A 23,345-nucleotide genomic window follows, 5' to 3' on the forward strand; every position below is an offset into this window, starting at 1 on the left:
TAACGTCAATATGAACCAGTAAACCCGGATTTTTTAATAGGTCGAATAATTTTGCAAACCGTTTCTCAAATTTACACGACTATAGTTCTGCTTTTAATGACAAACAATTTTTCCTTTGAAAATTTAGCGTAACTACAATTGTTTTTCTAGCTGATTTTTAATTTTAGCCCACCCGTCAAAAAAAAAATTATTTTTAAAAATCAAGTAATAGATGTCACCCACAGGACTGTCAGTCTCTTACAACATTCTATATAACTGACATCATGTGTCAACGTTAGCAACAATTAGTTTTGTATTTCCATTTGTCTTTAAATCATCACACTTGCTACTTTCTGACCTCATTTCTTATCCGTCGTCACATAGGCCACGAAAAGTAAAAGTAACATTCCTCTTTGGACCAGAGGTACTAAGGGCGTTTGTGACGACGGTTGAGAAAGATCCCTAACTCTCCCCTTATCCCTTGGAGCGCGACGTTAATTATGGACGACCCTTTCCTTAATGTAATAGGCTACAGAAAAACTACACTCAATATCAGAGAACATTATGCTTTTCAACCATAAAGTTGAACAGCGTTTGTTAAGTTAAATCGAATCTTCGAAAACAAAAACGTAAATTTTGTCTTAATAAAAATAACAGAGTCTCGTTTAGTTATGTATAGCTAAATATTGTCTAACAAATTACTACCACTTATGCTAAAATTTTGAAATATTAATTTAAATTCGTTATTTTAAAAAATGTTGCTCCAAGGGAGACAACAGAGATTTAGATTTTGTTTTGTTAATGGTTAGGCCTACTACTGTAAAACACATTGATTCTTTTTTGCTTTTCTATTGCAGAAAAAAAAATCGATTTGAGAGATTATACAAAATGTTGTATTATTTTATTATAACTAAAGAAATGTAGATAAATTAATTTTCTAGATTCATAAAGCTTATGATATCTTATTATAATATTTTTAGGTGAAAAGAACCGAAGTTATTTATCGTCGTATTTTATAAAATTGGAATCTGTTCTAAGGAAACGAAACGCAAATTGAAGAAAAACAATGGTAAGTCACTTGTAGAAATGGACTTTTAAATTTATTTTATAAATATTAAAAATGACTTGGTAACTAGATGGCGGCTTTACAGTATTCAAGTCAAATTAGGAACGATTCACACTGTATATTTTTTTAAGTCAATTGCAGTAGGCCTATGGCTTTTCAAAGGAAAAAGGATATTCCACTGCTGAAACTGAATGAAACACTTCGATTCACAACCACCGAAAAGTCCAACACTACTCACACTGAAGTAGAACACTGACTGTATGTTAGAATCTAGTCAACTCTAGTGTTCTGGTTTATAATCTAGATTCTAGCTAGATATAGATTTAGTAGATTTACATTGTTACAAATACTGTAACAGAGCTCATAACATCACCATCTGGCATCTTCTGATCCTAGCAAGTGCCAAGTGGAAGTCAAAGCCAGATGAACTTTTACTTTGTCGATCATTTTTTAGAAGTGAGTAGGCCTATATTTATCAAAATAAAATTATTATTTTTTGTTTTTGGATCTAGATCTAGTAATATATAGAGTTAGATCTATGTTTATTCAGCGAATTTTGCTTTCTAACATTTTTAAATAATATTGACCTAGGCCTATAGGTCCCTTACCTGATACTCAAAATTTGTATTTCTTTTCGAATTGTATTTTCCCAGTTCATTGAGAATAACTCAAAAGCCTATGCCCTGTCAAAAATGCTATTAATATTCAATTTAGAGAATATATCTGTAGGGTGCAAGTTTCAAAGAAAAGAATCATAAGAAATGTACCACACACATTTTTGGCCATTACTTTTTTTAAGTGTATCTTTACGGTTTAATTTTATAAAGACATTATTTAAGCTAAAGATGCAAAGCAGACAACAAAACTAAGTGTATTGTATTTTTTCTTTTTTGCAATGTGATTGTAAGCATTATATACAAAGAAAAATAGGTCATATGCCCTACATTTTTTCTACCAATGCTAAGAGAGAAGAAACTAAAATCTACTAAAAATTGTGACATAAATAATAACAGATTATTGGCTATTAAATAATTATCCAAGTTTATTTCTAAATTTAAATTATTAAATTTTCACCCTATCTTTACTTTTTTTTTTAAATTTAAAAGTGTAATTTGATAGTTAGCTGGGTTGGGTTTTATAAACTAGATATATCATTTTTCAAATGTAATACTTAAAATACAATAAGATCCTAGTTCTTATAATTAAATCAATATAATCATTTTTTTTTAAAATCTTTACAGAAAAATGCCTGCAATCATATGCTCAGGAGCAATTAAAGACAAGGTTCCCACTAATTTAAAATGCCTTGAAATATCTACTCTAAGGCCCAAGACAAACCTTCAAAGCATTTACATTCAGGTAAGTTTGTAAGTCTGGAATTTATTTTTAAAGGCTTTATTAATTAATGGTAGTCAAAAAAAAATTAATTATTCCTGAATTATCATACCTGATCACATTTGTCAGGTAATTGAAAAAAATAGTAAAGTTTACTTGAATTAATTTTTGTAAGACATATTTACTTGTTTTCCTATCACTTAGAGTTTTTTTAAAAATAAAATAACCTTTGTTTGTATCTTCACATGTGAATTCAACTTGAAGGGAGAAGTTGTCAAACGCTATAAGCTGTTTGATAATAAAGCAGATCCACCTCTGCTAAAAATAGACATAAAAGATAGTAAAAGTAAGTTAATTGTTTGTTTTTTTATTCAAAGCCTTGAGAATTTTACTTAGATTGAAAGCTGGACAGACATTAAATTGCTGTCAGAACCCTACTGAGTAAAATGCAATGCTCATTACAATAGTGAACTATTTTGTTTAACATATTGAGTACACTATTGTGATGGATGCTATAGTGAACTATTGTGTAGCTTGTATAAGTATTTTTTTAGCCAAGGTTTTATCTTTGCTCTATTTCTATTTGGATGTCCAGTGTTCTAAATTTTGCTAACAACTCTCACCAATGGCTTCTTTGTTTACTGATGTAAGCACAGACATCAATTAAATCATCTCCTTGTTCATGATATTTTAGTTTTAACAACTGTTTCTTTACATCAGTTTTTCATTTATAGCATATTGTCATTCTTCTTCACATAAAGAATATAGAGCAACTTTAATTATGCTTACTTTTGTTTTAAAAGATCCTGACAGAGTTCACTATTTTTTTGCCTTTGGACAAGTTGCTTCAGACTTGGATGTGTGTTCAGCTGGGGTAAGTTAAGCAACTTTTTTCCTGCCTGGGTTTAAAAGCTAGTATCTGTCAATATAGTAAACCTAACCTTTAAGTTTGTTTGAAATAAATTTTAGAAGTTTCTACCTTACAGGACACACTGGTTTTTATGAAATTCGAGATTGAAAAATGTCCAGGGCATTATGATAAGGACTACCAAATTATTGCAGATGACAGAGGAAAATTGGAGTCTTTAGTATGGGTTAGGAACACTTTTATTTTAAAACAGTTTTATAATTGTCGTAATACTTTTATTGCCATTGCTGATCAAATAGTTTAATTTGAAGCATTTATTTTTGTTCTTATTATGCAATAATTCTAATCCAAAATTCTCAAGCAATACATTTTTCAAGTAATTACATTTCTATTCTCTATTAATCTTATTATTTTAAAGCTCCTTTTTATGTTTTTTTTCTATCAAACAATGATTTCATTGCCATTTTATTTTTTTAGATATTTAAACAGGAAAAACAAGACACAAACACAGCAAGTGTTGCCACTAGACAGCTGACAAAACCAGTGAGTGTTTTAATTTATAGCTTCAGTGTTTGGCTAATGTTTTAAGTAGGCTTGTATGCAGGGATGTGACTTTTCCGAATTTTAGCGGAAATCCGATTTTTCCGTTTCAGTTGCGATTTTCCTCCGCTGATTTAATTTTCGCTGAATTTTTCCGCCGAGTTTCAATTTTTGTCGATTTTTTACGAAGTTTTAAAAATTAGGAAAAAAAAAACGGAAATGTCTTCTACGGAAAGGGCCGACATGCTCATTCAAATTATTCGTATTTAAATTTAAATCGACAACTACTGTACTTATGTTAAACGGACACTCGAATATTCACATTTCTTTTCGATTGGTCGATTGCGCTAGGTCTGACGGTGCTAGATCAAGTTAAATGTAGATTAAGATTCGGAATTTCGGCGGACTTTCGAATTTTTCAAAGCACACTTTTTTTAGTCCAAATTTTCCGCTGATATTTTCAGTTAACTATTTATCAAAAACACGGGAAAAGGTAATCTAAAATAATGCAGTTATTCAAATGAAACTTACATCTCTTAAGCCTGGTAATCTAGCTATCGATAAAGCCTAATTTACCTATCGGCATTTTAACCCGCCTAAATCTAGAGTTTCTCTCTGATTCTATTTTATTTCGCAATTTCAAATTAATATTGAAATCCTTGCAAAAGGTGACTATGAGGACTAGACTAACCTGCCCCACCTCGTAGCAACGGTGGCTCTTGTGACCTCACCTTGACCCCAAGTACGTGTTCGGTACTGCTTGTGGAAAAAAAAATGACGTCACAGTCAATTTCAAATAGCTGTTCCTGCAATACGTATGCTTCGTAGGCCTACAGATTTAAAAAAAATACTTAACTCAACGTGACTACTACCGTGTCTTGTTTGTGGAAGAAAAAATACGTTCAGACTGGTGGGAGGAGGGGGGGGGGGGGGGGAGTCTGGCTTTTGTAGGAGAGAGGGGAGGTAAATATGGTAAAAAAAACGTGGATGACCCCTAACAATTTACAGCTATTCCAAAAAACAAATATCGATGTGGCTTGGTTATCATAATTATTAACTTTGGTTCACACGTCAGACCCTTTCTAATTTTAGCTAACCTGGTCCATTTCATGTTTCCATCACATGAACCTAAAACGTTCATATTATAACTAATCTTAATCTAGGGTCTTTACAGTTGAAGACAAGTATTTTTACCAATCGGTCAATCCAATCTTTAAAAGAATATAAGGCATTAGGCCCCCTATTTAAAAATTGAAAACAGGAGTACATCTAGAATCTACACTAGATTAGTACAGTTTAAATTAGCTTAATGGTAAAATAAAATTTGCTACTTTAGTTACATTGTAATTTTTAAAAAGTTGTTTATAAGGTAACATTAAATTGCAATTAGACAAGACTTTCAATGTTATTTTAGAGTAACATAAACTTCTTGTATTTAAAATATTAACTTCATCAAAACAATTAATTTCTACAGTAACAGTATGAAGCTGCTTAACTGCGGTATGAAGCTGCTTAACCGCGATAAAAATTAGATAAAACATATTGAGTTATTATCCGAAGAAAATTTCCTAATTTTTTTTCCTGGTCTGGTCACATCCCTGTGTATGTCTCTATACTGAAATAATTATTTTTAGAAGAACAATAAACATGAATATGGGAACAAATAAGAAGTTGGCTAGTTTAGGTTTTGATGAATACTACTTGTGTTTGGCTTGTTTTAGTGATTGTAAATCACTGGACCATGTGCATCATGATTAAATTTTGATGGATGTGATTAGTTTTGGTTACCAAACTTCACTTTATTTCAACAGAAGAAAATGCTGTAATGTATGTATGTTTCCCACCCAGATGTATCTCTAAAATGTATATGTTTGTTCCCAGCTCAGTCCAAAGTTAAAGTACAACTACAAGCCCCTGTCCAGCCTGGAGGTCAACACCATTGTTGATGTGTATGGTGTTGTTAAGTTCTTCAAACCTCCCGTCCCAACAAAAGGAAGAGGTAGATTTACTTACATTTGACTTGCTTAACATAACAGAAACTGGTAGATTTACTGATATTTGACTAGTTGAGCACAATCACACACAATTACTGCACATTACATAATATTCTACAAAGAAGGTTGTAGGTCAATATAAAACTGTTTTTTTTTATAAAAAAAAAAACCTCCACAGACTACATGTACATACTAAGTCTAACAGATGAGAGCCTGGAGAACCCTGATGACAAAATTAAGTGCAACATCTTCTGTAAGGATCCTGAGAATGTACCAAAGTATGAAGTTGGTGACATTGTTAGATTTCACAGGCTGAAGGTGGGTTGTATTCAAATCTTAAAGCTAACATTTACACTATGGATTTTATTTCAGCCTTCTAATTTATGAGTTCATGGAGTTTTCAATAGCTGGATAGTTTAAAAAAAGTTTAAAAACTTCCATTTGCTTACTGAGCTAAGGGACATAACTTATTTTACACTATTTTAAATACAGGAGGCAGATTTCGATAACACTGCCTTCTTTCGCTCTCTCAACCCACCAACTGAATTTTATGTAACATCTACACTGGTCAAGTTTATGGATTTCTTTCTAGCTTTGTATTAAAAATGTAGGTCCAATGAGAAAATTATTTTTTATAAAGATAGGTGAAACAAGAAGCAAGTTCCTGTCAAAAATAGACTAAATAAAGGCTTGTTAAAATGGAATTTTTTCAAACAAAAACTATTTTCTCTGTTTCATAAAGATAACTGAATTGAATTTTATCTATGTTCTTAGCCAGTGCCCCGTATTTCTAACAAACAGAAAATGTCCTCTATAATTTATCTTGACCAGTGTAAAAAACAGTTTAACAATATTGTCAGGTCCAGAGCTACCAGGGGAGCAAACAGGGCTACAATGGCCCAGCCTTCCAGTGGCTGATGTTCCATGAGTCTTTAGACAACTGTCAATCATCCTGTCCTACCTACACCTTTGAGCAGCAGGACAGAGACAGGGTAAGTTTATCCGTGGTCTGTATCCAGTTTGTGGATCCTTCTCACAGGATAAAAATGTAAAAAGCTAGTATTTAGTTTTTTGCACTATTTTTTGTACGGAAATAACCAGAATATAATGTAAAAGATAGTTTAACACTGTGTCTTGTATATAAATAATTTAATTAATGTCTTTTTTCTATGTTGTACGTTAGATAAAACAAGAAGAGCGTTTGATTACTGGCCTAAAAGTATTGTGATTGGATAATGGGTTAATATCATTAAAACATCCCTGAGTTCAGTCAGCTCTAAAGAATACCTGCCTTGGTTTATGAAAGATAGCCAGGCATAGTGCTGACCACACTATTTCTTCATATGCTGAGATGAGGGAAGAAGATAAGCTCTACTCCGTCTGCCCCACCTACATTCTAGTTAGAAAGAAAAAAAAAATTCTGGAGTAGGTCTACATGACCTTCACTTTCATCAAATATTCTGTTATTTATGTTAATGACAGTTTACCTCAATTGTATGCTGTATTGTTTTTTTTTTTAATTAATATCTGCATGTTGATAGGTCCAAGCTCTCTTGGAATGGTGGTCACAGTCTGGGAAGTGTATTGATAATGAAACCAAAACATTGAGCCAGGTGCAAATAAAATCTTATTTTAATCTGGTCTGCCAGGTAAGAATTTAAAAAGAATATTTTTTTTTATGTGCTGTTGCCACTACATTTATTTATAGAAATAAATCTAAAATAGCGTGATTAATTTAGTTAATTAATTTCAGGTAATTAGAGTGTGTGATGTTCCATCTGAGACCTGTAAGCTGCTTACTGTCTGGGACGGTACAAAATTTGAAGGGTAAGTCACTCCTTAATTAACGAAATGTTGCTTGTATGTATTCAATACTATTGTTTTGCTACCCGAACACTGACCTTGGATGAAGAAAAAACCTTTTCTACTGGTAATGTATTAAGGAATCAGTAAAAAGATTTAGTTAGCAACTTGCATAGTAGTAAAAAGTTATTTGATGGAATGATATATATATTTTGTTTAATGTCAAATTAATAATGAATTGTTTCCCTTGAGCAGACCTTTGAAGAAAGCCGAGGAGGAAAAGTTTGATGAAACAGTTTTGGAAGATGAAAACCTTATGACTGCATCCAAAGGCTATGCCGTTGATGTTTTCCTCTACGATAATCATGCTGATTCCAGTGTTGTTATTCGTGTAAGTTTCTCTCTTGTCTCTATTATTTCTGTAGGTTTAATCATATTTCTTAGGTATAAAATGTTACCATTATTCTAAATCTGTTGAAAAATCTTCAATAATAATTCTTAAAAATCAACATTTTTATTCTATGTATGAATGATATTTGTTTCTTGCTTTGTTTTTCTTTCCTGCCTTTCTTTTTCTCTCATTCTTCAGAATTTTTTTTTCCAGTTTTCTGAATGTTGTTTTTTTCTTGCTTGTTTTCCTGTTAGTTTTTTTTTTAGCTTTTTCTCCCCTCCATCTTTATGATTTTTTTCTAGTTTTGTTTTCCTGTGATCAATGTTTTTTTTTTCTAGTATTTTGCCTCTCCATCTTTAAGATTGCTAGTGTCCAGCTGTTTGTTTCTTCACCATCATAAATTTTACTCCCTTTATTTTCCTCTCCCCCTCCCTCAGCCAGGCAACTACATCCTGCTGGTCAACCTCCACGCTGCCGTGGTCTCTGGTCTGGTGGAGCTCACACTGCACACAGGCACCTCATTTGGGCGCAGGTTGGAGGTGCTCTATGACGGCTCACCTCACGCTCTCAAGTTGAAGGCCGTGCTTGACCCGTTAGTAGACAAGGGGAATAACTTAAAGGACGTTTCAGCTGACAAAGAATGTAGTTCTAAAGACAGTTTAATAAACAAAGGGCATAATTCTAAAGATAATTTAGACAAGGGACATCATTCCAAAGATGATTCGAGAGACAAGGGAGGTAATTCAAAAGATGATAAGGGACAAAACTCAAAGGATGATTTAGTCGACCAGGCACATAATACAAAGAATGATTTAGTAGACAAGGGAAGTAATTCAAATGATTCAGCAGATAAAGCACATATTTCAAACAATGATTCAGTAAAAAATGGGTGTCACTTAATGGATATTGCACCTAAGGGATGTAATTCAAAGGATTCAGTGGACAAGGGACATAATTCAAATGGCAATTCATCACACGTGCAGTCTCAGAAAGGCATCCCCATGAAAACACAACATCGAAAAAGAGAGAGAGAAAAGCAGAAAGATGATGAAATTCCTAGTAAAATGCCAGTAACAGATATCAACACTGATGCCGCTGAAATCTTGAACAACACAAACAACAACCAACAAAACATTGAGGAGATTGATGCCGAGGCAATCATAGTAGTGGAATCCAGCGATGACTCTCTAAGTCAGTCCATTCTACATCCCACAACATCAAAATATGAAGCACAAAGTCCGTCTGTTCTACTACCTGCCACACCAAAAGCTGATGCGGACACATCGTCCAAGGATAGTGATTGTGTTGTAGTGGAAGATGGGGGTGAGATGGGGAAAGAATGTGTTGCACTTGGAGCTTCTGCTGAAGCAGATAGTAGAGTCATAGCAGCAGATAGAGTCATACCAGCAGATAGTAGAGTCATACCAGCAGATAATAGAGTCATATCAGGAGGTAGTAGAGTCATACCAGCAGATAGTAGAGCCATACCAGCAGATAGTAGAGTCATACCAGCAGACAGTAGAGTCATAACAGCAGATAACTCAAACAGACAGAACAAGGACATTACACCAGGCCAGGCTGCTGAAAGTGTCCTGACAGATGGAAGGAACCAAGAAGTAGCTACACATGATGTAGCAGGTAGCAACTTAGTTCTGCAGACGTCCCTACCCCAGCATGAGGAGGATGAGGATTCCTCCATTCTGCTCAGTTCCGCGTCGGTCTGTCTGTCTGCTGAAGAAGATTCTGGGAATGTGGTTCCAGCTGAACGGTTGGTCGAGGCTAACGGAAATCATGACATTCCACATGTGGTTGGTGCTAACGGCAGTCAAGACATCACATACCCACATGTGGTTGGTGCTAATGGTAATCAAAACACCACATACCCACATGTGGTTGGTGCTAATGTTAATCAAAACACCACATACCAACATGTGGTTGGTGCTAATGGTAATCAAAACACCACATACCCACATGTGGTTGGTGCTAATGTTAATCAAAACACCACATACCCACATGTGGTTGGTGCTAATGGTAATCAAAACACCACATACCCACATGTGGTTGTTGCTAAATGTAATCAAGACATCGCTTACGCACAAGTGGCTGATGCAAATGGCAATGAAAACACCACAAACCCACATGTGGTTTGTGTTAATGGCAATGAATCCAACATTCCAAGTATAGTTGGGAACAAACAGGACAATACATGCTTAAGTTTTTCTAATGACTTTCCCCTCCATGAGGACCTAGCTCACCAGAGCTCTGAGGTTGATGACTCAGAGAGCTACACCACCGCCCCTAGTCCAGGCCATAGCCAGTCCACTCAGGAGAGTGCCCTGGACTTTGGTCAGACCTACACAGTAGAAGAAGCGTGTTCGTACCTTCAGCAGGAGGCTCAAAGACAGGCAGGGCTTTATCTGGTCGAGTCTGGGTCATACTTGACCCACGACCCTCAAAGTGAGGCTGGGTCATACTTGACCCATGACCCTCAAAGTGAGGCCGGGTTGTACCTTTGCCATGAACAAAGTGAGACTGGGTCATACCTTGGACATGAATCTCACAGCGAGACTGGATTATATCTCAGCCATGATTCACAAGGTGGAACAGGATCATTCCTTGTCCATAGTTCTCAAAGTGATACCGAGTCATACCTGGGCCACGACTCTCAAAGCCAGACCAGGTCATATCTGGGCCACGACCCTCAAACTGAGGCTGGACTATACCTGACCCATGAGTCTCAAAGAGAGGCTGGGTCTTACTATGGCCACGCAGCCCAAGGTGAGGCAGCGTCCCAGAACCTGTACTCACCACATGATATCCACATGCTCAACTCGTTCCAGCTCAACTTTGACTCTGCCAGTTTTTCTCAGGGTGCTCACCATGAGTACCAGACCATGGCACCAGATCACTTCACCCCTGGCACTGTGGTACAAGGCAGCTCTGAAAGTGATCACGAGAACGCTGCAAGGTGTATGCTCAAAACTGCTTCAAGTAAGTGGACACCTTACTCAGAGAATTCATCACTTTCTTTTGTTGGTAAAACACTAACATTACTATTGTAAATTGTAAATTGCTTAGTAAATTTAGTAAATTGCTTTCTTTAGTCTTTAATATACTGCTATACAAATCCATATGGTACAATATAAACCCTATAACTTCAAGTAAGTGAACACTTTACTCTGAGAATTCATCACTTTCTTTTACTTGTAAGGCACTAAAGTAACAGTTTATTTAGTGAATTACTTTCTGTAACATTCTGCTATATTTTATGTATGCTACAATATCAACCCTAGAAATGTCTAGTGCAGCTATTGTTCCGTGGATTCAAGTCATTAAACATTTTCATATTCAGAGAAATTAGAGACCCTTACAAGTATACATTTCCTGAAAGTATATTGTACAAAGTATCTAATGATAGGCAAATAACAATGTTGGCACTGACCTTGACATTTACAGGAGAGAAGATAGTGCACTGGAGTGCAAGTCAACAATGATATTTTCTTTTTCACAGTTTTGCATTACCTATTGTCTAAATTTATTAACGAATGCTGTAATGAAGTAGAATCATATTTCTCAACACTATGACATTAAATAATCAACCGTTTCTCAATGACCATGCCTATATTTACTGTGACCATATTGCAGTTATTAGGGACCACCCCCACGTACCCATCTCTACCCTGCAACAAGTCCTGAGCGCAGGGGAGATGAGCAAGTTTAGGGTCCAAGCCAGAGTGGCTGACTACAGCCCCAAGCCAACCTGTGCCACAGACATTGTTCATCTCTTGTGTTTTGCCTGCTTTCAGGCGTAAGTCTGGCAGTTTCTTTTCTAGAACCTTCTCAATCTATATATTATTAAATATGTGATAGTGATATTGTAGAGAAACAGCCTCTTAATCTGTAAGTAGTTTTAAATGTGTGATATATATGGAGAGAAACAGCCTCTCAATCTATATTTTTCAAAATGTGTGATATTTGTATAGAGAAATTGCTTCCCAATTTATAATTAGTTTTAAATCTAAAAATAGTTTTTAATGTGTGATATCTATAGAGAAACTCCCTCCCAATCTATTAAAATGTGTGATATCTGTAGAGAAACCACCTCCCAATCTATTAAAATGTGATATCTGTAGAGAAACCACCTCCCAATATATATACAAATGTGTGATATCCGTAGAGAAACCACCTCCCAATATATTTAAAATGTGTGATATCTGTAGAGAAACCACCTCCCAATCTATTAAAATATGTGATATCTGTAGAGAAAGCGCCTCCCAATCTATTAAAATATGTGATATCTGTAGAGAAAGCGCCTCCCAATCTATTAAAATATGTGATATCTGTAGAGAAAGCGCCTCCCAATCTATTAAAATATTTGATATCTGTAGAGAAAGCGCCTCCCAATCTATTAAAATATGTGATATCTGTAGAGAAAGTGCCTCCCAATCTATTAAAATATGTGATATCTGTAGAGAAAGTGCCTCCCAATCGTTGACCTGGAGCCAGACCAACCAGCTGTACTGCAGTGAATGTAGTTCAGTGCCCAGACCCCTTAAGCCAACCATCATCATCAAGTTTATCCTGACAGATGGACACAACTCTATAGAGGCCAGCCTATGGGACAAAAATGCTGTAAGTTGGCTTGGATGTAACACAATTTTAAAGAAGTTTAATTTAAAATATTATGGGAATATCACATTTTAGCCTTAAAGGGAGTTTTTTTTAGCAAGTTTACGTTATGAAATGGCATATTTATTTTGCTATTTGCTTTCAGTGAGCACAGCTATTAAAACATCCATACTCTATTCTCGTTTGCTATTTATCTTATTTCCTCACAACTCTTTCCACTGATAATGTCTTTTTCGATGTCTCTAGTTAGGTCCCCCTCTGGATTCTATGACAACCCTTGTTGTAAGTTTCCTGAATGGATGGGCTATCCATCTGCACCTTCTTTTAGATACTTTTTTTCTCCACAGGTTCAGTTTTTTAAGGGCATATGCCCTCAAGATATATTGTCCGATGCCCAGAGTTTCCACTCCATACAGAGGTCCCTCATAGACCTGTGTCCCCCAGGCTCTAGACTAGAGGAGCGCCCCCTGCTGGAGTGCTGTGTCTTGGCCTACCAGTCCCAAGGCTCCATGGTTTACCAGATTTTTGACACAGTTTTAGTCTAACCAGTCTCATTTTTTTTTTTACTTTATCGCCTGTTGATTTTTAAACGTTGGTTTAATTAACTCAGTTTTGAGAAATTAAATTTTCATTCCAAAGAATTGAATTTTTATATTTTCAAGAATTGATTCTGTTATTGTAAATTTTTTGGCCACATTCTACCTGTTTTATTTTTTAAATAATTTTTTTGTTTGAACTTTGAGCATTTATTGTACAGAAAAAGACACATAATATTTTAATTCTTTAATAATTTACAGGAGTTTTCAAACAATTTACAAAATGAACTACAAAAATAATACAAAACTAAGCAATTTTGTTGAATATAATTTTTGTGATAAAAACAATCATGTATAAAATTTGTATAAAAATATTTATGTACAAAAATGTCTCCTTTTCTTTTTTAAAGGTAGCTTTAAAATTGCTAGCTTACAACCCTTAAAGTGTGATCAGTCTATACCAGTAAAAGCTACTACCACTGATGTGGACTCATATATTATTATATGAGGGGAGTCAGGTGTGTTATAAGAGGGTTAATTATCTCTCTATGGAGCAGTCTAAATATTAAAGTCCATTAGGGAATATTTGGTATCTGGCTTTGGCATGATCTTAACAAAATTTTACTTAAGAGAAATGTAACATTCTGCTGTAGATAATCTTGAAAATTCAGTTTATAAACTGAAAACTTATGTAACATTCAATTCTTAAAAACCTCATTTGGAATTATAGCACTCAATAGTGTTTAAGTCTGCCTGACTTCAATACATTGACTACTTGCTAGTTGTAAATACATTCATGGGCCTTGCATCAAATGTAGCATTCATTAACAAACATAATTCAAATAGTACAACATCAATCACAAAGCTTGACCAGAAGGCTACATCAGACTCCTACATCAGCACAACACCTTACTAGACTTACACTTACATTGTTTAAGTGTCATGGACAAATAACAATATATATGGCATAGTTCATACAATAAAACCTTATATTTGTAACCAACATGAACACAATGTTATACAGTTTAACAACAGACTAACTATGCACCTCAGCAATGGAGTGCCTACCTATTATTCCATCCATTGGCTCTTCTACTTGTTTAAGGCCCCTGTTTAGCAACAGTGTTTCTTCCAGACTTTTTTCTCCGGGGGGGGGGGGCACTTGAAATTTTCGGGGGGGGGGGGGGGGGGCGGACACTGTTAAAAGTATATATTTTCTATATATAAATAAATAAATTTCGTTCGGGGGGGGGGGGGGGGGCGGTAAAAAATTTTCGGGGGGGGGGGGGGCTTCGCCGAAGAGATGCCTGGAAGAAACTCTGGTTAGCAAAGGGCCTCAGCCATATCTCTCCACAGGCTTAGTTGTGAGCAGCTTGATTTATTTGCGCCCACTTAAGCCCAGCAGCCCTTGCCTTTTCTTCCATTCTCTAGGATTTCCTTGGCCGGCCTACTCTACTCCCCTGAGGATTCCAGTCTAACATGATACTATACTCTTCCCAGTGTGTGGCCAATCCATCCCCATATATGGGCTTTAATATCCCTGTCTATTGGCTATGGTTTGGTATTTTGCCACAGGTCTATATTTGACTATTTTATCTAGCCATCTTATCTCAAGGATCTCTCGTAAACTGTGAACGACCCACCCATTTGTGCCAGCTAAATATCCCCACCCACACTACTGAGGCTTGACGCGTTTTTATCAATAAAACATAGGCACGATGCAAAATGGGGAGGGAAATCCCCTAAAAGTATCACATAGTCAATACTTGAATGGTAAAGAGGCAGCAAAAATCACAGATCATTTGTTTGTTAGAAGGAAGAGCATTGACGTCCATTGTGTTTAGTTTAACATCGTTGAATGCGTCTCTCTAGTTAGTCTTTGGGTGTCTCGAGAGAGAGTTGGCTACAGGGAGATGGATTTCTTTACAAAGATGGATTCCTCAACAAAGATGGATCCTCCACAAAGATGGATTCCTCAACAAAGATGGATGCCTCCACAGGAACGAACATATCAACAGAGATGTCTTCACAATAGCCGTAGCACCAATCAGAACGTACTGACCACGTGTCTGACAACTAAAAATAAATTATATCTTTGATATTGACTAGAGAGTAAAAAGTTTGCCTTCGTAATTTATCTGCTTTTTTTAGCATCGGCCTTGACGAACTTGGAACGCGCACTGTGGATGTTGGAGATGGTTGTCTCGTCCATGACGTCTCCCCGCCCGCCATCGCTGAAGCGCCCAAGCGTGCTATAAGTAGCAACGGGAATACCCGAACTGCTCTTTTTTCTTGGCTGTGATTTGGTCGTTGACGTTTTGGGTTGGGATTTAGAGCTATCCATCGTTTGCTGGGGTTTTTCGGATCTTTTTGCTTCTGACTGAGGTTGTGTTTCGTTTTTGTCGTTGTCGGCTTTGGGAGTTGATTTGTTGAGTTTAAGTGGCTCGCTAGTTTTAGGTTTTAGACTGTCAGGCAATGGAGGTGCCGGAGGGGGAGGGGGTGGAGGAGGGGGAGGTGCCGTTGGTGAACTTTGACCTTTTTGTTGGTCTGTTATTTGCGCGCTGATTTCTGGAGTGGAGTTTAATTCGTTGGCGGGCGAGTCATGATTAATCTTTGTTTGAATTTTTGGTGAAACGGATTGCACGTTGGAAGAAAGATTCGTTGCTTGTGCGATAATATTATTTATACGCGGCTGTGCCTTAGGAGATTTAGACTTTTGGTCATCGATGGCGCCACATGTCTGGGCGTCAGCTCCTTGACTCACGGTGGAAGTGACGTTTGTCGTAGACTTGGATTCCTTTGATTTCTCCGACAGAGAAGAGCTAGAGACACTAGGCCTGAAAACTTCAGGACTGGCAAATGGAAGAGCTTGTTTTATAAGAATGTCTTGAAGCTTCCTGATCTTATCCGTGCAGTTGGCGTTGACCAGGAAACTATCAGCAGACTTGGAGCGTCCAGACTTCTGCAACCCCGACACTGGCACCGACACGGCATCCGTCTCGTGATCCTCGGCCTCGTCCTCCCGGACTTGAAACAAATCGGAGGGGATTTTCTGGAACCGCGGCGTGTCGCTCGACCACGTCCTGTGTCCACTACCGGTCTTTGAGCCGGTGTTTCTTAGCGTGAATGTGCCGCCGTCTGAAATGCTTGAGTTCATGATGTCTGCCAGAGACCTGGACTTGTTTTTATTCTGCAGGCCGTTGGTTGGCACTTCATCGGCAAAGACAACGCTTTTCTGACTTCCAAACCTTGGAGAGCGGTTCCCTTTCTCTGAGTGAACCGACATCTCGGAATCTGTTTTGCTCGTGTCATCTTCATCCGACTCGTAGATCGGACTTTTAACAATTTCCGAGCCTCTTTTGATCTCCAACGCCGTGTCGTGATTCGCCATCATCTCCTGATGTTCCCGGAACTGTTCCGTCACGGAACTTGCTCTTTCGTGCCCCTCTTTCCCAAAAATGATGTAGATTGTGTTTTGTTTCTCTCTCTTCACATTGACCACGTTACTCTGCTGTGTGTTGTCGTCGTTGAGTCGATCAACGCTGCTGACGTATCGCACGTCTTCCTCGTCGGATATCTGCTCCAGGCTGTTGACTGAACTTGTTCCGTAGCACCTCGCTCTTTTCGCGTCTGGTCTGCGTCTGCGGCCTCGTTCTCGCGACGGGTTGCTGCTGAGACTGGAATCGCTGACACGTCGGTAGTGGCTCTGCTCCCCGGGGTCACGTGATCTCTGAGATCGTCTGCTCTGACTGACGCTGCCCAGGCTGCGCTTGTCGCCGTTCTCTGAGCTGTAGGAGGAGTAGGCGTCGTAGTCCCTCATGGCAGAGTCGGCAGACGAGCTGTTGCGTCTGCTCTTCGAGTTGCCCATACTCTCGTCAGAGCTGGAGAATTTGAACTTCCTCCTGCGGCTGGAGGTGAATGCTGATCTCTTGGGAAACTCTAAATCGTAGGCGTCCTCGCCTTCGGAAATTCCCGACTCGCTGGAGCTGTAGTCTTGGGTCGGGGTCGGGGGTCTGGGCTCGTCTTGACGTTTCTTCTTGAGGGGGTAGATTAAGTCACGTGACAGGGGTTCGGCGCTGTCGTAGTGCCGCGATGACAGCTGGTCGTTCCAGGAGCGTGAGAACTGGCCCAGCTGCGGCCGGTCGATCAGCTGGTTTTCAAACGGCGACTCGAAACGGTGGCTGATGTCCGGACTGCCGAACTTGTACCGCATCGAGAGGGTGGCGCCCTTCCTCAGGGGGGTGATGACGTCAGTGGTCCTCTTGTAGCGCGGCAGCGATCTGACGGCTCTAACACTAGGCCGCGGCAAAGGATACTGGGGTTTGAACCGTGACGTCATGCTCTGGAAAGACCCGTAGCGCTGTGACGTAACGAAAAACGGTTTGACCAGGTTATTAGCGAAGTAGTGGTAGGTCGAGTCGTCGTCTTTTCCTTCTGGAACTTTCCTCTCTCTCATTTCCTCGTCGCTCATGTTCGATGTATCGTAGTCGCCCTCGTTGTATTCATCATCGTCATCGTTCCCCTCGTCTTCGTCGCTCTCCCTGAGGTCTCCGAGAATTCGACTTTTTGCTTCGCTTCCGGTGACGTCACGCAGACTGTTGTCGGCGTGGCTGCCCTCCTCCATCTCGTCCTCCTCGGGGATGTGACCCAGGGGCGTCTTCAGGCTCTTGGTGAAGCCGCGGCTCTGGGGGGAGCTCAGGTGGATGGGGCCGGTGTCATTGGCCGCGCTGAAACAAGGTTAGAGAGAGATTAGTGAAGGGTGGGGGAAGTTCGTGTGGTGAGGGGTGGGGGGAGTTGGTGTGGTGAGGGGTGGGGGAAGTTGGTGTGGTTAGGGGTGGGGGAAGTTGGTGTGGTGAGTGGTGGGGAAGTTGGTGTGGTTAGGGGTGGGGGAAGTTGGTGTGGTTAGGGGTGGGGGAAGTTGGTGTGGTTTAAAAAATGTTCATGAAATGTTAAACACAGCGACTATTATAGTTAACATGGCTTAAAAGATGTATAAAGTGTTAAAGATGTCGTAATTAACCCTCCATAATGTACCCACTACGTGTGTGTATTGCAATACAAGTATACAGCTCCCGGACAGTGTTTCTTACAGACTTTTTACTGCGGGGGGGGGGGGGGGTCGACATTTTTCGGGGGTGTTCCGCCCTTCCGAAGAGATGCCTGGAAGAAACTCTGCTTCCGAACACGTTTGTTTGTCCATAAGGACTAGTTGAAGCAGGGAATGCTGACTCGACACCTCCGTTACAAGATAGAGCTCAACCTACCAGTTTCCTACAGCACTTGCTCAAGGAATGGCCAAGTCAAAGATGTAATAATAATTGCTTAAATATCTCAATTAATTTCTTCATTCAGAAACAGACTTATTTGAAACAACATTTTATTAAAATGTTTTTTTGTGTGGTGATTCATTCATCAAATTAATGCTACCTTTAATTTTCAATGCATATGAATGAGAGGGGTGTGGGGGATGGGGGATTGACTTGTGTATAAAATTTAAATTTATCTGCTATAATAATTACAAAGCAATTAGTGAAATGTTTCTCTTTAAATATTTCACAATTTTAAGTATGGATATGGCGTTAATTGTTGCATATTTGACATGATTATCTCACGTAAACCCATCAACTCGCCATTGAAAGTCTAAACATTAGATCACTATGTTTGACATCAACAAACCTGTATTAAAGTTCCCCCACACCCGATATAGCCCACAGTACGCTGGGTGATGGGATACAATCACGAGTTTTTAATGGGGATAATGAAGAGCTGTTTTAATGCGTTGGTGTGTTACATTATGTCTGCTGTTTTGTAAAGTGATCATCTCGGGCGGGTGTTGGGTGGGCGATGTCATCACTTTGTGACGTCGGTAAATGCGTCAAAAAGCTGTCAATGGCGTCGTTTTGATATACTTGCATAATAACCCAGACTGAGTTTAAAAGCTAGTATTAGGCGTTGAGCAGTTTCACATAGAGCTAGGTGTCTAAACTAGTGTAGGTGTCTTGACATCTACCTAAAGTGTAGGTGTCTTGACATCTACCTAAAGTGTAGGTGTCTTGACATCTACCTAAAGTGTAGGTGTCTTGACATCTACCTAAAGTGTAGGTGTCTTGACATCTACCTAAAGTGTAGGTGTCTTGACAACTTTCTATAGTGTAAGTGTCTTGACAACTTTCTATCGTGTAGGTGTCGTGACAACTTTCTATAGTGTAGGTGTCGTGACAACTTTCTATAGTGTAGGTGTCTTGACACTTTCTCCTAGAGTAGTTGTCTTAACACATAAGCGGAAGCCTCCTATATTCGGTGACCTCCCTTATGTAAACAAGGCCAGCACACTTTAACATTGTCAACTGCCAATTAGATTTTAAAATAGTTTGTAATCTTCACGGTTCTGAGTAAATCTTCTCCAGGAATGTACTTTGTATAGCCAGGCACGAGTCAGACACTGGCCCCTGCCCAACCCACTCAGGGAAAAATTATATGGGGCACCTGCCAAACTGGAGACCACAGTCCGGTTTGTCCACGAAGTTGGACTTGTTGTCTGAATCCTCCACCATATTAACAATTAAGAACGAAGAAGAAGAAGAAGAAGAAGATTCACAAAATTAATACAGAAAAAAATGTGGGGGGGGGGGCATTAAAAGTACGTAAACTACGTTCTATCTAGATATCCTTACAACCTAACCCTCCCCCTCCTCAGGCTGGTGCCAGAACTTAGTATAACGAGAACAACCGCGTAGACCTCCGCCGGAGTTGAATTAACCGGGAGAATCTTCTGTCCGTTTTAAAAAGATAAAAGAAAAACCTTTAATATTCCATGATTGACGGCCTGAGTACACACATACGTTACCACTCTACAGACAGATAAATCAATAGCAGAGTTTAATTTATGCTGGGGGAAAACTTCGGTCCTGTTTTTGTATCTTCATCAACATACGAGGTACGATGATCAGCAATAGACAGGGTAAAAATGTTATGAAACTTAGACAAGTTGTGGGCACTGGCAAATGTCAGTTCCATAGTTTTTCTAGCAAGCAGAATTTGAGTATTGTATAATTTCCGCTAGCATAGTTTCTGCTAGTATGGTTTCCGCTAGCATAGTTTCTGTGAGCATAGTTTTGAAGAAACAAATACATATCATATTGCATGTGCAGAGGATTTAAACAAAGTTTATTTCGACGCCATCTTTATTTATAATTTGGCAACCCACGGGTGTCGCCCCCTCCACCCGCCCTAGTAACGCCACGGTATATTGGAATATACTAGAAAACTAGAGTGGACCCGCGAACCTTGAAGTGTACTTAAAATTGCACAGAATCAACAGCAATCATCCACTACAGAGGTGTGGGTAGGCCTGTTAGTTGTGTAACTAAGTAGTAAGCTAAAACTAGCGCCACGCATTAAATTTTCTGTTTGTTTTGTCAGATGGTGGTAACTAGACTTACACATTTTTAGGTTTATCAACTTGACAATACATCAGCCGTAAAGGACAGCACTGTGTAAAGAAATGCACCGTATAAAGAACTGCACCGTGTAAAACGTAAACTTTAACTTTGAACTCTCCTGTAATCACCATCACATTATGCGGTGACGTCATTGGGGCGAGAGTTATGTCAATATACTCACCACTTACCCAAAGCTTGGTATAAGTCAAGTATGATACACACACGTGAGGTGCTTCTCTTTGTTATTTCAAGACTGTCCAAAACTATGCTGGTAGAAATTATTCAACACATAAATTTGATAAAATAGTTTAAGATAAATTAGGCTTGAGCTTGTCGTCTCTTTACATGTCGACAACCTAAAAAGGGGGCGGGGGTTGGTTGAGTCCCACCCACCCACCCACCCCTTGTATTTCTACAAGTAAAAGAGCCCAAACAATATATAAACAAAAACGCTGCTAAAACTAAAACTGTTGAACCTATTTGGTCGCTATTTTTAAATCCGGCTTTTTCTAAAGTCTGGAGGGCAACTAAAATTTGGTACAGCACTCGAAAGATGAATCAACACTCTTCTATAGCCCACGTTTTAGGAGCTATGTGCAGCTATGTGCAGCTATGTGCAGCTATGTGCAGCTATGTGCGGCTATGTGCAGCTATGTGCAGCTATGTGCGGCTATGTGCAGCTATGTGCAGCTATGTGCGGCTATGTGCAGCTATGTGCAGCTATGTGCGGCTATGTGCAGCTATGTGCAGCTATGTGCGGCTATGTGCAGCTATGTGCAGCTATATCTCCACTTTTTAAATAGCTTGAAGTTTATCTTTACTTTGTTTTAAAAACAACGGAAGCAAATTTTTCCCGGCATCAACTTGTGTGTCACCTAGAGGACTAGTGGCCAGTAATATATTGACCCGTGTCTTAACGTTTAAGTGACCAGTGGCTTCTCCTGGCTCAAGTCGAAGGTTGTCTGTCGGTATAATTAGCACGTGAGAATGACCTGGCGAAGGTCAAGTACTCATTAAACTCTGTGATGACTTGGTTTGGGCGCATTTCTTGAAAACATTTTTTTTTTTCAATTTAAATGACTGGATCGACGCCAGCTAAAAATAACAACGTTTCTGGGGTGAATGTCTTGTGATTTGTAAATGTAGGTTGTCTTAGAGTGTAGACCTACTGATTTCTTCAAATTTCTAGAATTTAACGGGGGGGGGGGGGGTATGTGTGTGTGCAGATCACATGAATTCTAAATTAAAAAGTTTATACATCGACAGTGTGAAATCAGTGTTGTTCTCGTTATGGGGTGGGGGGGGGGGGGGGTGGGGGTATGTAGCCTGTTCTTAAAATTACTGTCACTTATTGTACAAGATAAATAAGTATTTTTTTGTGATCTCTAAAATGGAATATTGACTTCTTTTGAGCAACATATTTTCACAGCCCAAAACTGGCTGCAGAATTTTAGACTCCAAGAAAATACATGACAGGAAAACACGTCTTTTTCATTTTTATATATGTCCAATAAACGTGTCTAGCTCGTAAAAGATTATCAAAATAAAAAGAGCTCGATGTTTCTATTTTAGAAATGTTATGTCATCACTCAGAAATTCCTCGACAGTCGACTTTTGTAAACAATCGAAGGGAAGTAATTTGTGTTCAGGAGACTTTTTATCATTGACAGAAGATTCGTGAGTTACTCAACTTGTTTGCCGCGGCCTTCAAAGTTAGTCAAGAAGTCAACAAATGTCAGCTGTGGTCTGGCTAATTAGAGACCACCACATTCCCCCCTCCTATCCATCACCTCACTAAAATGACACCAATATTCACATAGCCCAGATACCGTAGGTTTTAGAGTTTTAATTTTAGCCTAATTGCTGTTAAGTTAACAATGAAACAATCAAGTTAATCATTTTAATCTCAATATTCCCATCATTTTAAGGTATTCCCAAATCCCCTGTTAAAAAGGGTATTGAAATAATCGACACATGATTCCAAAAGTAGGGATCAATATTTCACTTCAAATTTCTCTTGTCAACAATTCGTTTTCATATTTTTAAAATTAATTAATAATTAGCCTTGACAGATTATTGGCTGGAGTGGGGTGTAATGGGGAGGGGAGAGGTTGAATCGAGAAGACCTTCAGACAGTGAATGTGTTAAGTCCACGTGACCTCCTGCTGGCAAATGTAAACAACTGAGATTTAGAATAGGACTGGCAACACTCTCTCGTATGAAATGTACCTTTATGGTAGTGCCTTCATGTACATTTGTATAGCTTAAATGGGAAGATCTTATTTTTAAAAAAGGGGAGGGGGGGGGGGGTTAGACTTAATTCCCCCCCCCCCCCCCCCCGCCCCTTTTCGAAAATATAAAAATTGTTTAAACTTTTCTAGAGAAAACAGAAGTAGGCTATCAACCTTAACAGAGCGCTTCTCAACCTACTCCCACACCACACCACACCACACCCCTCCCCCGCACACCCCCCACACACACTTCTCACCACACTAGATCGGAAACGTATTTGACCCTACAGCACAATATCAGCCATTGCGCAGTTTTATGCATGACGTCATTGTGACGGATATGTGACGTATTAAATATTTTGGTTGGCCCTTTGTGACAAAGGGAAACACTGAACGTCATTAAATACCAACCCCGTGTTCAAAAAGGGGGATAATCTTTTTGTTTCAACAGAACAAAAACATTGAATTATCCGCCCGTTGCTGTTGTGTAAATATTTGCAAGATCGGCGGCCGCGGTAAGGGGAGGTAACT

The 23,345-nt window shown here is 38.8% G+C and overlaps 1 protein-coding gene across 1 annotated transcript; it reads left to right on the forward strand.

The window, feature by feature from the left end:
• Window positions 1-1,181: 1,181 nt before the first annotated feature.
• On the forward strand, window positions 1,182-13,507 carry LOC131938732 (uncharacterized). The gene is made up of 16 exons (XM_059296872.1): window positions 1,182-1,501; window positions 2,287-2,404; window positions 2,645-2,726; window positions 3,184-3,254; window positions 3,367-3,474; window positions 3,726-3,791; window positions 5,670-5,787; window positions 5,961-6,100; window positions 6,643-6,774; window positions 7,324-7,431; window positions 7,536-7,609; window positions 7,841-7,976; window positions 8,414-10,967; window positions 11,622-11,784; window positions 12,449-12,608; window positions 12,953-13,507. The coding sequence occupies exons 2-16, from the start codon at window positions 2,291-2,293 to the stop codon at window positions 13,148-13,150; spliced, it is 4,224 nt and encodes a 1,407-aa protein (XP_059152855.1). The 5' UTR covers window positions 1,182-1,501; window positions 2,287-2,290; the 3' UTR covers window positions 13,151-13,507.
• The last annotated feature ends 9,838 nt before the right edge of the window (window positions 13,508-23,345 follow it).

Source organism: Physella acuta, unplaced genomic scaffold, assembly GCF_028476545.2.
Source record: "Physella acuta isolate Inbredline_101_S28 unplaced genomic scaffold, ASM2847654v3 ptg000256l, whole genome shotgun sequence".
NCBI classification, from domain to species: Eukaryota; Metazoa; Mollusca; class Gastropoda; family Physidae; genus Physella; species Physella acuta.

What these genes read in the sequence shown, in the direction of transcription:
- LOC131938732 (XM_059296872.1), top strand. Translation starts at nt 2,291, where the DNA reads ATGCCTGCAATCATATGCTCAGGAGCAATTAAAGACAAGGTTCCCACT. An exon ending in TTAGATTTCACAGGCTGAAG is followed by an intron (nt 6,101 to 6,642) that starts GTGGGTTGTATT and finishes CAATATTGTCAG; the next exon opens with GTCCAGAGCTACCAGGGGAG. An exon ending in TATGCTCAAAACTGCTTCAA is followed by an intron (nt 10,968 to 11,621) that starts GTAAGTGGACAC and finishes ACCATATTGCAG; the next exon opens with TTATTAGGGACCACCCCCAC.